The sequence below is a fragment of the Pseudophryne corroboree genome, chromosome 1 (genome assembly GCF_028390025.1).
Source record: "Pseudophryne corroboree isolate aPseCor3 chromosome 1, aPseCor3.hap2, whole genome shotgun sequence".
Taxonomy (NCBI): domain Eukaryota; kingdom Metazoa; phylum Chordata; class Amphibia; order Anura; family Myobatrachidae; genus Pseudophryne; species Pseudophryne corroboree.
Window position 1 is genome coordinate 264,025,925 of NC_086444.1, and position 16,464 is coordinate 264,042,388.

Genomic DNA, 16,464 nt, shown 5'->3' on the forward strand with positions numbered 1-16,464 from the left:
GGACTATATAGTGTCCCGGGACATCAGGGATGCTTACCTCCATGTCCCAAATTTGCCCTTCTCACTAAGGGTACTTCAGGTTCGTGGTACAGAACTGTCACTATCAGTTTCAGACGCTGCCGTTTGGATTGTCCACGGCACCCCGGGTCTTTACCAAGGTAATGGCCGAAATGATGATTCTTCTTCGAAGAAAAGGCGTCTTAATTATCCCTTACTTGGACGATCTCCTGATAAGGGCAAAGTCCAGGGAACAGTTGGAGGTCAGAGTAGCACTATCTCGGATACTGCTACAACAGCACGGGTGGATTCTAAATATTCCAAAATCGCAGCTGATCCCGACGACACGTCTGCTGTGCCTAGGGATGATTCTGGACACAGTCCAGAAAAAGGTGTTTCTCCCGGAAGAGAAAGCCAGGGAGTTATCCGAGCTAGTCAGGAACCTCCTAAAACCAGGAAAGGTGTCAGTGCATCATTGCACAAGGGTCCTGGTAAAAATGGTGGCTTCCTACGAAGCAATTCCATTCGGCAGATTTCACGCAAGAACTTTTCAGTGGGATCTGCTGGACAAATGGTCCGGATCACATCTTCAGATGCATCAGCGGATGACCCTATATCCAAGGACAAGGGTGTCTCTCCTGTGGTGGTTACAGAGTGCTCATCTTCTAGAGGGCCGCAGATTCGGCATTCAGGATTGGATGCTGGTGACCACGGAGGCCAGCCCGAGAGGCTGGGGAGCAGTCACACAAGGAAAAAATTTCCAGGGAGTGTGATCAAGTCTGGAGACTTTTCTCCACATAAATATACTGGAGCTAAGGGTAATTTTATAATGCTCTAAGCTTAGCAAGACCTCTGCTTCAAGGTCAGCCGGTATTGATCCAGTGGGAAAAACATCACGGCAGTCGCCCACGTAAACAGACAGGGCGGCACAAGAAGCAGGAGGGCAATGGCAAAAACTGCAAGGACTTTTCGCTGGGCGGAAAATCATGTGATAGCACTGTCAGCAGTGTTTCATTCCGGGAATGGAAACTGGGAAGCAGACTTCCTCAGCAGGCACGACCTCCACCCGGGAGAGTGGAAACTTCATCGGGAAGTTTTTCCACATGATTGTGAACCGTTGGGAAATACCAAAGGTGGACATGATGGCGTCCCGTCTGAACAAAAAAACGGGACAGGTATTGCGCCAGGTCAAGAGACCCTCAGGCAATAGCTGTGGACGTTCTGGTAACACCGTGGGTGTACCAGTCGGTGTATGTGTTCCCTCCTCTGCTTCTCATACCTAAGGTACTGAGAATTATAAGACGTAGAGGAGTAAGAACTATACTCATGGCTCCGGATTGGCCAAGAAGGACTTGGTACCCGGAACTTCAAGAGATGCTCACAGAGGACTTATGGCCTCTGCCGCTAAGAAGGGACTTGCTTCAGCAAGTACCATGTCTGTTCCAAGACTTACCGCAGCTGCGTTTGACGGCATGGCGGTGGAACGCTGGATCCTAAGGGAAAAAGGCATTCCGGAAGAGGTCATTCCTACCCTGGTCAAAGCCAGGAAGGAGGTGACCGCACAACATTATCACCACATGTGGCGAAAATATGTTGCGTGGTGTGAGGCCAGGAAGGCCCCACGAAGAAATTTCAACTCGGTCGATTCCTGCATTTCCTGCAAACAGGAGTGTCTATGGGCCTCAAATTGGGGTCCATTAAGGTTCAAATTTCGGCCCTGTCGATTTTCTTCCAGAAAGAATTGGCTTCAGTTCCTGAAGTCCAGAAGTTTGTCAAGGGAGTATTGCATATACAACCCCCTTTTTGTGCCTTCAGTGGCACTGTGGGATCTCAACGTAGTTCTGGGATTCCTCAAATCACATTGGTTTAAAACCAGTCAAATCTGTGGATTTGAAGCATCTCACATGAAAAGTGACCATGCTCTTGGCCCTGGCCTGGGCCAGGCGAGTGTCAAATTGGTGGTTTTTTTCTCAAAAAAGCCCATATCTGTTTGTCCATTCGGACAGGGCAGAGCTGCGGACTCGTCCCCAGTTCTCTCCCTAAGGTGGTGTCAGTGTTTCACCTGAACCAGCTTATTGTGGTGCCTTGCGCCTACTAGGGACTTGGAGGACTCCAAGTGGCTAGATGTTGTCAGGGCCCTGAAAATATAGGTTCCAGGACGGCTGGAGTCAGGAAAACTGACTTGCTGTTATCCTGTATGCACCCAACAAACTGGGTGCTCTTGCTTCTAAGCAGACTATTGCTAGTTGGATGTGTAATACAATTCAGCTTGCACATTCTGTGGCAGGCCTGCCACAGCCAAAATATGTAAATGCCCATTCCACAAGGAAGGTGGGCTCATCTTGGGCGGCTGCCCGAGGGGTCTCGGCTTTACAACTTTGCCGAGCGGCTACTTAGTCAGGGGCAAACACGTTTGTAAAATCCTACAAATTTGATACCCTGGCTAAGGAGGACCTGGAGTTCTCTCATTCGGTGCTGCAGAGTCATCCGCACTCTCCCGCCCGTTTGGGAGCTTTGGTATAATCCCCATAGTCCTTTCAGGAACCCCAGCATCCACTAGGACGATAGAGAAAATAAGAATTTACTTACCGATAATTCTATTTCTCGGAGTCCGTAGTGGATGCTGGGCGCCCATCCCAAGTGCGGATTATCTGCAATACTTGTACATAGTTACAAAAATCGGGTTATTGTTGTGAGCCATCTTTTCAGAGGCTCCGCTGTTATCATACTGTTAACTGGGTTCAGATCACAGGTTGTACAGTGTGATTGGTGTGGCTGGTATGAGTCTTACCCGGGATTCAAAATCCTTCCTTATTGTGTACGCTCGTCCGGGCACAGTATCCTAACTGAGGCTTGGAGGAGGGTCATGGGGGGAGGAGCCAGTGCACACCACCTGATCCTAAAGATTTACTTTTTGTGCCCTGTCTCCTGCAGAGCCGCTATTCCCCATGGTCCTTTCAGGAACCCCAGCATCCACTACGGACTCCGAGAAATAGAATTATCGGTAAGTAAATTCTTATTTTCTGTGCCCGGCCGAGCTGGATGCACACTAGGGGCTCTCCTGAGCTCCTAGAAAGAAAGTATAGTTTAGGTTTTTTATTTTACAGTGAGACCTGCTGGCAACAGGCTCACTGCAGCGAGGGACTAAGGGGAGAAGAAGCGAACCTACCTAAGTGGTGGTAGCTTGGGCTTCTTAGGCTACTGGACACCATTAGCTCCAGAGGGATCGCACACAGGACCCGACCTTGTCGTCCGTTCCCGGAGCCGCGCCGCCGTCCCCCTTACAGAGCCAGAAGCAAGAAGGTCCGGAAAATCGGCGGCTGAAGACTTCTGTCTTCTCCAAGGTAGCGCACAGCACTGCAGCTGTGCGCCATTGCTCCTCATGCACACCACACACTTCGGTCACTGATGGGTGCAGGGCGCTGGGGGGGGGCGCCCTGAGCAGCAATATTAACACCTTGGCTGGCAAAACTGACACCATATATAGCCCCAGAGGCTATATAGGTGTAAATTACCCCTGCCAGAATAACACAAAAAGCGGGAGAAAGCCCGCCGAAAAAGGGGCGGAGCCATCTCCCTCAGCACACTGGCGCCATTTTCCCTCACAGCTCCGCTGGAAGGATTGCTCCCTGGCTCTCCCCTGCAGTCCTGCACTACAGAAAGGGTAAAAAAGAGAGGGGGGGCACTAAATTTAGGCGCAGTATATATATAATACAAGCAGCTATAGGGGAAAACACTCTGTATAGTGATATCCCTCTGTTATATAGCGCTCTGGTGTGTGCTGGCATACTCTCCCTCTGTCTCCCCAAAGGGCTTTGTGGGGTCCTGTCCTCTGTCAGAGCATTCCCTGTGTGTGTGCTGTGTGTCGGTACCGCTGTGTCGACATGTATGATGAGGAAAATGATGTGGAGGCAGAGCGAATGCCTGTAAATGTGTTGTCACCCCCTGAGCGGTCGACACCTGTGTGGATGGACTTATGGAAGGAATTACGTGACAGTGTCAGCTCCTTACATAAAAGGTTTGACGACATAGGACAGCCGGCTACTCAGCTTGTGACTGTTCCAGCGTCTCAAATGTCATCAGGGGCTTTAAAACGCCCGCTACCTCAGATGGCAGACACAGATGTCGACACGGATACCGACTCCAGTGACGATGAGACTAGTGTACCCTCCAATAGGTCCACCCGTTACATGATTGAGGCAATGAAAAATGTATTACACATTTCTGATAGTACCCCAGGTACCACAAAAAAAAAAAAGGTATTATGTTCGGTGAGAAAAAACTACCAGTAGTTTTTCCTGCATCTGAGGAATTAAATGAGGTGTGTGAGGAAGCCTGGACTTCCCCCGATAAGAAATTGATAATTTCTAAACGGTTATTGGCAGCGTACCCTTTCCCGCCAGAGGATAGGTCACGTTGGGGAAACATCCCCTAGGGTAGATAAAGCGCTTACACGTTTATCAAAACAGGTGGCACTACCGTCTCAGGATACGGCCGCCCTAAAGGATCCTGCTGATAGAAAGCAGGAGGCTACCCTAAAAGCTATATATACACACACTGGCATTATATTGCGACCAGCGATTGCATCAGCATGGATGTGCAGTGCTGCTGCTGCGTGGTCAGATTCCCTGTCGGATAATATTGATACCCTGGATAGGGACAATATTTTCCTGACAGTAGAGCATATAAAAGACGCTGTCTTATACAGGTGCGATGCACAGAGGGATATTTGCCGGCTGGCATCAAAAATAAGCGCAATGTCCATTGCCGCCAGAAGGGGGTTATGGACTCGGCAGTGGTCAGGTGATGCCGATTCAAAAAGGCACATGGAAGTTTTGCCTTATAGGGGGGTGGAACTGTTTGGGGATGGTCTTTCAGACCTCGTTTCCACAGCTACGGCTGGGAAATCGACATTTTTGCCACAGGCTACCCCACAGCAAAAGAAAGCACCATATTATCAAGTACAGTCCTTTCGGCCCCATAAACACAAGAGGGCTCGAGGCGCATCCTTTCTGCCGAGAGGCAAAGGTAGAGGGAAAAAGCTGCAGCATACAGCCAGTTCCCAAGAGCAAAAGTCCTCCCCCGCGTCCGGTAAGTCCACAGCATGACGCTGGGGCTTCACAGGCGGACCCGGGTACGGTGGGGGCCCGTCTCAGAAATTTCAGCACACAGTGGGCTCTCTCACAGGTGGATCCCTGGATCCTTCAAGTAGTATCTCAGGGGTACAGGCTGGAATTCGAGACGTTCCCCCCCCCCCTCCCCCCATCCCCGCCGTTTTCTAAAATCTGCCTTACCAGCAACTCCCTCTGCCAGGGAGGCAGTGTTGGTGGCTATCCAAAAACTGTATTCACAGCAAGTGATTGTCAAGGTACCCCTCCTTCAGCAAGGAAAGGGTTACTATTCCACAATGTTTGTGGTACCGAAACCGGACGGTTCGGTGAGACCCATCTTAAATTTAAAATCCTTGAACACTTATATCAGAAAGTTCAAGATGGAATCGCTCAGGGCGGTTATTGCGAGCCTGGACGAGGGGGATTACATGGTCTCTCTGGACATCAAGGATGCCTACCTGCATGTCCCCATTTACCCTCCTCACCAGGAGTACCTCAGATTTGTGGTACAGGACTGTCACTATCAGTTTCAGACGCTGCCGTTTGGGTTATCCACGGCACCGAGGGTCTTTACCAAGGTAATGGCCGAAATGATGATACTCCTTCGCAAGAAGGGAGTTTTAATTATCCCGTACTTGGACGATCTCCTGATAAAGGCGAGGTCCAAGGAACAGTTGGTAGTGGGGGTAGCACTTTCTCGGGAAGTGCTACAACAGCACGGCTGGATTCTCAATATTCCAAAGTCACAGCTGGTCCCGAAGACACGTCTTCTGTTCCTGGGAATGATTCTGGACACAGACCAGAAAAAAGTGTTTCTTCCAGTGGAAAAAGCCGAGGAGTTGTCATCTCTAGTCAGAGACCTCCTAAAACCGGGACAGGTGTCGGTACATCAATGCACACGAGTCCTGGGAAAAATGGTAGCTTCGTACGAAGCAATTCCATTCGGAAGGTTCCACGCAAGAACTTTCCAGTCGGACCTGTTGGACAAATGGTCCGGGTCCCATCTCCAGATGCAACATCGGATAACCCTGTCTGCAAGGACCAGGGTGTCGCTGCTGTGGTGGCTGCAGAGGGCTCATCTACTAGAGGGCCGCAGATTCGGAATACAGGACTGGGTCCTGGTGACCACGGATGCCAGCCTTCGGGGCTGGGGTGCAGTCACACAGGGAAGAAATTTCCAAGGACTGTGGTCAAATCAGGAGATTTCGCTTCACATAAATATTCTGGAGCTAAGGGCCATTTACAATGCCCTAAGCCAAGCTAGGCCCCTGCTTCAGAACCAACCGGTACTGATCCAATCAGACAACAGTGGACGCTCTAGTAACACCGTGGGTGTACCAGTCGGTTTATGTGTTTTCCTCCTCTGCCTCTCATTCCCAAGGTACTGAGAATAATACGAAGGCGAGGAGTGAAAACTATACTCGTGGTTCCGGACTGGCCAAGAAGAGCTTGGTACCCGGAACTTCAAGAGATGCTTTCAGAGGACCCTTGGCCTCTGCCGCTCAGACAAGACCTGCCTGTGTATTGTCCCCTTATATATTTGTAGATGTTGATCATATCCCCTCTTAGTCTCCGCTTTTCCAATGTAAACATGCCTAGTCTTTCAAGCCTTTCCTTGTATTCCATCGTCTCCATGCCCTTAATTAGTTTGGTCGCCCTCCTCTGTACCTTTTCAAGCTCCAGGATATCCTTTTTGTAGTACGGTGCCCAGAATTGTACACAGTATTCAAGGTGTGGCCTCACTAGTGATTTATATAACGGGAGTATAATACTCTCGTCCCTAGCATCAATACCCCGTTTTATGCATGCTAATATCTTATTAGCCTTCTTTGCTGCAGTCCTACTTTGGGTACTACTGCTTAGCTTGCTGTCTATGAGGACACCTAAGTCCTTTTCCAGTACAGAATCCCCTAATTTTACCCCATTTAGTAGGTAGGTGTAATTTTTGTTCTTGTTACCACAGTGCATTACCTTACACTTGTCTGTGTTGAAGCGCATTCTCCATTTGGCTGCCCATGCTTCTAATTTAACTAAGTCGTTCTGAAGAGACTCTGCATCCTCCTCTGTATTTATAGCCTTACACAATTTGGTATCATCTGCAAAAATTGACACCATGCTCTAGACCTTCTGTTAGGTCGTTAATGAAAATATTGAACAATAGCGGTCCTAATACTGAGCCTTGCGGCACACCACTTAGCACTTCAGTCCAAGTTGAAAAAGATCCATTAACCACAACGCGCTGCTTCCTATTATCTAACCAGTTTTTGACCCAAGTGCATATTGTGCTTCCTAGCCCTGATTCTTGTAGCTTGTAGATAAGTCTCATGTGTGGTACAGTATCGAACGCTTTGGCAAAGTCTAAAAAGATTACATCCACGTCTTTACCCTGATCTAGGTTTGCGCTTACTGTTTCATAAAAGCCAAGTAAGTTGGTTTGACAGGATCTGTCCTTCATAAACCCATGTTGATTCCTTTTAATGACCTTATTGGTTTCAAGGAACTTCTGAATACTATCTCTTAGAATACCTTCCAATACTTTCCCCACTATAGATGTAAGACTAACTGGTCTATAATTACCTGGTTCAGCTTTACTTCCCTTTTTGAATATAGGCACTACTTCCGCTATACGCCAGTCTTAGGGAACCATACCTGATATAACTGAATCCTCAAAGATCAAAGATAGCGGTTTTGCCAGTTCAGAGTGAAGCTCCATTAGAACCCTTGGATGAATACCATCGGGCCCTGGTGATTTATTAATCTTTAAATGTTTTAATCGGTCACAGACTACTTCCTCACTTAAATAAGTACCTATCAGTGTGATATTCTCATTATTGAGATTGTGTGTCAGTCCCTGAATTGGGTCCTCTCTAGTGAATACTGTAGAAAAAAACTCATTTAGTGTGTCCGCTATGTCATTATCATTTTTGCTTAAGACTCCCAACTTGTCTTTTAAAGGGCCTATACTCTCCTTTTTTAATCTCTTGCTATTAATGTATTTAAAGAATTTTTTGGGATTCGCTTTGCTTTCCTTTGCTACTAGTTTTTCAGTTTCTACTTTAGCCGCTCTTATTTCCTTTTTGCAAATTTTGTTACATTCCTTATAGTGCTGAAATGACTCTGCTTCCCCGTCAGATTTGTATTTTTTAAATGCTCGCCTTTTCTTGCCCATAAGTTCCTTAATCTTTTTGTTAAGCCACATCGGTTTATGATTTTTATTCCCTTTTTTGCTACTCATAGGAATATATTTGAGTGTATTTTTAGCTAGCAGGAATTTTAGTACCTCCCATTTCTCCGTAGTATTTTTTCCTAAAAACAAACCTTCCCATTCAATATCCCTGAAAAATACCCTCATCTTTTCAAAATTTGCTTTGCTTAAGTTTAAAGTCCTAGTTGAGCCAGTATAGGGCTGTTTGTAGAAACTGATATTGAATGTGACCATATTGTGGTCGCTGTTTCCTATGGGTTCCCCTACTATAATACCCGATACCAAATCCTGATTGTTTGTTAATACCAGGTCTAAGATTGCATTGTACCTAGTTGGTTCCTCAATTAGTTGGACTAAGTAGTTATCATTAAGTGTGTTTAAAAACATATTGCCCCTAGCAGTATCACATGAATCGTTTTTCCAGTTTATCTCTGGATAGTTAAAATATCCCATCACTACTATGTCTCCTACTCCTGCTGCTCTTTCAATTTGCTTTAGTAACAATTCATCATCAGATGCGTTGATACCAGGCGGCCTATAGCATACACCCAATACTAACTTTTTTATTCCTTTTTCCCCACATGCAATTTCTACCCATAATGTCTCAACAGTGTCTACAGTCACCTCCTGAATATCTTCCCATATATTAGGTTTTAAAAACGGCTTTACGTACAGACACACCCCTCCACCCTTTTTATTTAGTCTGTCTCTCCTAAACAGTGTATAGCCCTCTAGATTGACTGTCCAATCATGAGATTCATCCTACCAAGTTTCAGTAATGCCTATAATATCATACTGTTTGCTTGCTGCAAGTATTTCTAGTTCACCCTTTTTACCAGTAATGCTTCTGGCGTTTACATACATACAACTAAGATAAGTATTTTCCCTTTGCGTTAGGGACATCTTTCACCTTATGTGGCAAGGATGACCTGTAATCGTCATTGGTTAGTGCTTTAGTAAAATCCCTTTTAGTACCCATGTTAGTAACCTTACCGCCTGCTCTTACCCTCCCCCCAACTTCTCCCCCATTTCGTTTACTATCGCCATCCCCACTATTCTCACTGCATGACCCGTAGTTTCTAGCTAAACCCTCCCCCCAGGCTCCTAGTTTAAAATCTCCTCCAACCTTCTAACCATCCTTCCCCCCCAGCACCGCTGCCCCCTCCTCAGTCAGGTGCAATCCGTCACGACAAAAGAAATGGCGCCTGACTGAGAAGTCCGCCCAGTGTTCCAGGAACACAAACCCCTCTTTCCTGCACCAATCCCTAAGCCACACATTTACCTCCCTAATCTCCCTCTGCCTCCCTGGACTAGCGCGTGGCACGGGTAATAATTCCGAGAATATTACCTTAGATGTCCTTTCCTTCAGTTTCTTTCCTAAGTCCCTATAGTCTTTCTTAAGGACATCCCACCTTCCGCTAACTTTGTCATTGGTGCCAACGTGCACCAAGACCGCCGGGTCTTTGCCAGCCCCTCCCAACAATCTATCTACCCGGTCCGCGATGTGCCGTACCCGAGCACCCGGGAGACAACAGACTGTACGGCGATCACGGTCCCGGTAGCAGATTTCCCTATCTGCGTTCCTGATGATAGAATCCCCTACCACCACCATTTGACTAGGTACCTCTCTATCTTTTATCCCAACCGCGCCAGAGGGACCGCACCTCTGGATGCTAGAGGGAGCAGTCTCCTCCGGCACCGTCATTTCTTCACTATCATTCTCCGATTCCTCGTCCAATCGGGCAAATTTGTTCGAGTTTGATAGTTCGGAGATGTCGTGCCTCCCCCTCTTTTTCTTCCTTCTAACTGTGACCCAACTGGCTACCTGATCATCATCCTCTTCTACCAGTGACCCCTCCCGCAACTCCTCCACCGTTCTGTCTAAACTACGCTCGAGATTGTGAATCTCCCTCAGTCGCATAACGGTTTGCTCTAGATCAGTTACCTGGGCTTCCAGGGCAACCGTTCGCACACACCTCATGCAGATGTATTCACACTGGGCCGGTAGCTCCAGGTGTGCATACATCTTGCACGACATGCACTGAGTGAGGTCCTCAATCACAGCCCCTCCCATATTGTTTGCAAGGTCTAACTCCCTGTTACACTCAAAGAAAAAGCGGCAAAAATGAAAAATAGAAGACAAGCAATCTCACTTATACAATAATTAAGCTGGCTTATACTTATCTATCTTTGTGCGGTTCTTGGTCCTTCACTTTTATGCAGCCGTAGTACTCTCTCCTGCGGCACCTATACTCCACTTAGCAGTTGCAGTTGTTCCAGCTCACTGCTCCTCCTTTTCACTCGGCTTCCAGCTCCTGCTAAGAAAGGAAAAAACCAACCCAGGTATCTATGCATTCGCCTTCTGGGAAAGGAAGGTTTCACGCAAGGTCCTTCCAGCTGGATCTGTTGGACAAATGGTCCGGATTGCATCTCCACATGCACCAGAGGATATGTCTTGTCGCCAAGAGCCAGGATTTCTCTTCTGTGGTGGCTTCAGACTTCTCACCTGACAAAGGGCCGAAGGTTTGGGATTCAAAATTGGATTCTGCTAACCACAGACGCAAGCCTCAGAGGGGAACACTTCCAAGGAAAATGGTCAAGTCAGGGAACCATTCTTCCAATCAACATTCTGGAACTAAGGGCCATATAAAACGCCCTTCTACAGGCATCACAAGATCTTCAAGATCAGGCCATCCAGGTTCAGTAGGACAATGTGACGGCGGTAACGTGCATAAACCGACAGGGCGGAACGAAGAGCAGAGCTGCAATGTCATAGGTAACAAGGATTCTCCTCTGGACAGAGACACGCTGTGGCTTTGTCCGCAATCTTCATTCCGGGAGTAGACAACTGGGAAGCAGACTTCCTCAGCAGACACGACCTCCACCCAGGAGAGTGGGACCTTCACCCGGAAGTGTTCGGGTGCTTGACATGTTGGTGGGGAATTCCACAGATCGACATGATGGCCTCCCGTCTCAACAAGAAGCTCAGGCGTTATTGTTCCAGGTCGCGAGACCCACAGGAAGTGATGGTGGATGCTCTGGTGACTCCATGAGTCTATCAGAAGGTGTATGTGTTTCCACCACTTCCACTGATCCCAAGAATTCTCAAAAGAATAAAAAGGGAAAAGGTTCAAGCAATTCTCATTGCTCCGGATTGGCCGAGAAGAGCTTTGTGCGCGGATCTACTGGAAATGCTCCTGGAGGACCCGTGGCCTCTACCTCTTAGAGGATCTTCTGCAACAGGGCTGTTAGTCTATCAAGATTTACTGCGGCTACGTCTGACGGCATGGAGGCTGAGCGTCAAATTCTAGCCCGGAAAGGCATTCTGGACAGGGTAATTCTTACCTTGATCCAAGTTAGAAAAGGGATAACGTCTAAACATTACCACCGTATTTGGAGAAAATACGTCTTTTGGTGTGAAAACAGGAAATTTCATGCGGTGGAGTTTCAACTGGGACGTTTTCTGCTTTTTTCTGCAGTCAGGTGTGGATGTGGGCCTACGCCTGGGCTCCATAAAAGTCCAGATTTCGGCCTTATCCATTTTCTTCCAGAAACAGTTGGCTTCCCTCCCTGAGGTTCAGACGTTCTTCAAAGGTGCTCTGCACATCCAACCGCCCTTTGTGGCTCCCACGGCACCTTGGGATCTCAACGTGGTGTTGCAGTTTCTACAATCTGAATGGTTTGAGCCTTTACAGGAGGTTGACTTAAAGTTTCTTACGTGGAAGACCGTCACACTGTTGGCCTTGGCTTCTGCAAGACGTGTGTTGGAATTGGGGGCGTTGTCACATAAGAGCCCCTATTTGATTTTTCATGAAGATAGAGCTGAACTCGGAACTCGTCAGCAATTTCTTCCAAAAGTGGGGTCTGCGTTTCATATCAACCAACTTATTGTGGTCCCGGTGGTTACGACACCACTACTACTTCAAAATTCCTGGATGTTGTGAGGGCTTTGAAAATCTATGTGAAGCGGACAGCGCTTCACAGAAAATCGGACTCACTGTTTGTGCTCTATGATCCCATTAAAATTTTGTGTCCTGCTTCAAAGCAGTCTATTGCTCGCTGGATCAGGCTTACTATCCAGCATGCTTTCTCTACAGCAGGTTTGCCGGTTCCTAAATCTGTACAGACCCACTCTACTAGGTTGGTGGGTTCTTCCTGGGCGGCTGCCCGCGGGGTGTCGGCTTTACAGCTCTGCCGAGCGGCTACTTGGTCAGGTTTGAACACGTTTGCTAAGTTCTACATGTTCGATACTTTGGCCTCTGAGGACCTTCAGTTTGGTCAATCAGTTCTGCAGGAACCTCAGCACTCTCCCACCCGGTTTGGGAGCTTTGGTACATCCCCATGGTACTGAATGGACCCCAGTATCCTCTAGGACGTAAGAGAAAATAGGATTTTAATTACCTACCGGTAAATCCTTTTCTCTTATTCCGTAGTGGATATTAGGCGCCCGCTCAGTGCTTCGTGTGTTCCTGCACTGTTACTTGGTTAAGTATTGTTTCAGCTGTTGCTGTCCCTCGTCAAGTTTGGTTAGCATGGCTTTCCTCTTGTTTGTGTGTGCTGGTTCGAATCTCACCACTGTCTTTTAAACCCTTCTCTCAAGGTATGTCCGTCTCCTCGGGCACAGTTTCTAGACTGGGAGGAGCCAGCGCACACTATCGATTTATTAAACTGCCCAAGGCTCCTAGTGGACCCGTTTATATCCCATGGTACTGAATGGACCTCAGTATCCTCTACGGACTACGAGAAAAGGATTTACCGGTAGGTAATTAAAATCCTATTATCTTTCTTAAGAAAGATCCAATATCCTGTCACTTGGAAGTTTATTAGTTTTTATTTTCTTTAGTAAATACTGAAAACCTTTTGTTTTAGTACTTCTCTCCAAAAATAAACACAAAGTACCATCAACTATAATTATATCTGAAGGGGGGGAACGCAGGCTGAAATAATTCTGGTCATATGAACTGTATAATATTTAATGTAAAACATGATTATATTTTGCTGATGTGCTTAGCTTCTAGCTTTTAATGTAGATTTGTCATTTTTATACACATCCTACATACTGAACTCTTTCCACTTGGTTTATGTTCTCCTTTATGTAGGATCTGGAGGAGAACTTGATGTAGTGGTAACGTCTAACAAAGAGGTAAAGGTGGCAGCTGTGCGAGATGCTTTTCAGGAAGTCTTTGGCATGGCTCTTGTAACAGGGGAAGATGGGCAATCTAACATTGCTCCACAACCTATAGGATATGCTGCTGGGCTAAAGGTAATAACCCTTATCTTTTATATAAATAAACACAATAAATATATAAAGAGTATCCTTAACAAGACTCAACGTATCTAATTTAAGTGTGTCCAGTGCTAATGCCTATTGTTATTTTGCTAAGTTTTAAAACACTAAGCCTGAGAGGACACTGGAGTATTATGGGCTGTAGATTGTGTGTGTGCAGGGAGCTTGGGCACTTTAAATTTAATTTTCAATAAGTCCCTTGGCCCCATACATACATACATACATACATACATACATACATACATACATACATACATACATACATACATACATACATACATACAAAAGTTTTAGGCAAGTGTGGAAAAAATGCTGCACAGTAAGAAAGCTTTCAAAAATAGAAGTGTTATTAGTGTATTTTTATCAACAAAATGCAAAATGAATGAACAGAAGAGAAATCTAAATCAAAATCAATATTTGGTGTGACCACCTTTTTGCCTTCAAAACCGCACAATTCTTCTAGGTACACTTGTACAGTTTTTAAAGGAACTCTGCAGGGAGGTTGTTCCAGACATCTTGGAGACCTAACCATAGATCTTCTGTGGATGTAGGCTCGCTTAAATCCTTCTGTATCTACATGTAATCCCAGACAGACTCGATGTTGAGATCAGGGCTCTGTGGGAGCCATATCATCACTTCCAGGACTCCTTGTTCTTCTTTACACTGAAGATAGTTCTTAATGACATTGGCTGTTTGTTAGGGGTCGTTTTCCTGCTGCAGAATAAATTTGGAGCCAATCAGATGCCTCCCTGATTTTACTGCGTGATGGATCAGTACCTGTCTGTATTTCTCAGCATTGAAGCACAAAGAAGCAGGCAACGTTGAGGACCGTAAACACAGTGGTCGGCCAAGGAAACTTAGTGCATCAGATGACAGATCATGCTTACATTATGTTAATTGTTAAAAATAAACTATTAACAGTATTTTTGAAAGCATTCTTCCTTTGCAGCATTTTTTTCCAAACCTACCTAAAACTTGCACAGTACCGTGTATGTGTGTGTGTAGATATATATAACCCATTATAGCATGGCTCTTCCTGTTGATAATATATCACCAAAATGACAGGATTATGTAATCTGAGATAATGTTTGCACTATTTAAGCAAGAGCCGATTGAGGTATAGGTATAGCACACACCAAGTAAGCACATGCATCGTTTAAGACACCATATAAACTCACCTCCAGTGTATCTCTTACTCTCCTTTTACAGGGAGCCCAAGAAAGAATAGATGGCTTGCGCCGGAGTGGTGTGATCCATGAGAAGCAGCCCGCTGTGTCAGTGGAAAACTTTCTTGCTGAGCTTCTCCCTGATAAGTAAGGCTTGCTGCTATAATTACAGCACTCTGCAGAGGCTCTTCTGCCTTAAAATCTGCTCTTATCTTCTGTTGAATAAAATAAATGAAATGCCATGTTAGCAGGTGCAACTATAGATGCTCAGTAGGTTCATTTATAGATAATGCCACAAAACTGAAAACTCATGTTTGGGTGGAATATCCTGCCTGAAACCTAGTCCACCTGAATCACCAAACGTGTGCCTGCCATATGGGTACCCCTTGTCTACTGTGGCAGGAGAGATCAGAAACCAGCTATGTTTGCCACTCTGTCCTCTCCTACTAGTGCCGACTTGTCATCTTCTCAGAGAAGGATCATGTCTGCCCAGCAGGGGAAAGCAGGGTAGTGTGGGCCCTGGTAAAGTGCATGGATGCTGGGCCCCAGGTAAGTAACCTTATGATGATAGGATTTTGACTTAGGATAATCCTCCTAAAATTGAATCTTGGGTATAATTATACTTTACACCTGCACCACCACCAAGTAAAATACCTTTTTTTTTTTTTTTTTTAATATTCTTATTATTAAACTAACAAGACCACCAGACAACTACATCCACCCCATGTAGATGGAGATACAGGAGCTGTTAAATGCAGCTGTACCTCTTACAGAAGGCCTGACCTTTGCGAATCCTAATGTAGGTCAAGAATCCAGATAAGGGCAATATGGGGAGGCTATATGGAATTCTTGTACATAACAGATTTAAGGTCCCCTATTATACAAGTAAGAAATATGAAATTTAGGGCATTTAACTCATCATATGGCTTTGTTTTTTGTAGGTGGTTTGACATTGGCTGTGTAATTATTGACGACCCAATGCATGGAATACGTTTAGAAAACTTCACACAAGCCACCCCTGTGCCTCTGGAATATGTTCAACAGGTTTGTATGAATTTGTTTTACTTCAGGTACAGTTTGCAGCATTTGTACATTATCTTTCTTTAGATCCTCTCACTTCAGATATGGAACTGTCAGGAGCCAGGGATGGGTACCACTGGTTCTCCTAGGCAGGGATAGGGAAGCATTCATGATGAAAAAGTTTGGTAAAGAACTTATTTTTTTATATTTTATAATGCCATAAGGGTGTAGGTCATCGGAATTTACTGAGTGCCCCGGTCTTGTTATTTATGGACTCTGGTGAATACAATATACTGATAGTATTTTTGATTACTTGCTGTTGAATCCTTTTCTCTTAAGCAGGCTGGGGTATATTGCAAGGGTATTGCAGGTAGGCTGGAGGAGCTGGCACTTAAAAATGAATCTGTAGCTTTAAACCTAAGCTCCTCTCCTCGTAACCCCACAATGCCAGTAATTCTTTAAAAGAGTTTGGTAAGGTGTTGAAGTAACCCAGTAAAACTGTTAGAACAATGAACAAACTAGTAGGGAAAAGACTGTCAAGAACCAAAACCTTGCATGACTGCGTGTAAGGGAGGGAACGCAGTGTTCCCCAGCCTGCTAAAGAGAAAAGGATTTAATGGTAAGTAACCAAAAATCCTGTTTTCTCTTGCTGCAAGACTGTGGAACACTGGACCATGG

General features: G+C 45.8%; 1 protein-coding gene across 3 annotated transcripts in view; it reads left to right on the forward strand.

The window, feature by feature from the left end:
• PRRC1 (proline rich coiled-coil 1) overlaps nucleotides 1-16,464 on the forward strand; it is a 52,077-nt gene that overhangs the window by 22,676 nt on the left and 12,937 nt on the right. For all 3 annotated transcript variants that reach the window (XM_063964246.1, XM_063964248.1, XM_063964247.1), the window contains 3 exons: nucleotides 13,413-13,576; nucleotides 14,810-14,913; nucleotides 15,708-15,810. In XM_063964246.1, the coding sequence (XP_063820316.1) occupies nucleotides 13,413-13,576; nucleotides 14,810-14,913; nucleotides 15,708-15,810 (371 nt within the window). The remainder of the gene's footprint in view (nucleotides 1-13,412; nucleotides 13,577-14,809; nucleotides 14,914-15,707; nucleotides 15,811-16,464) is intronic.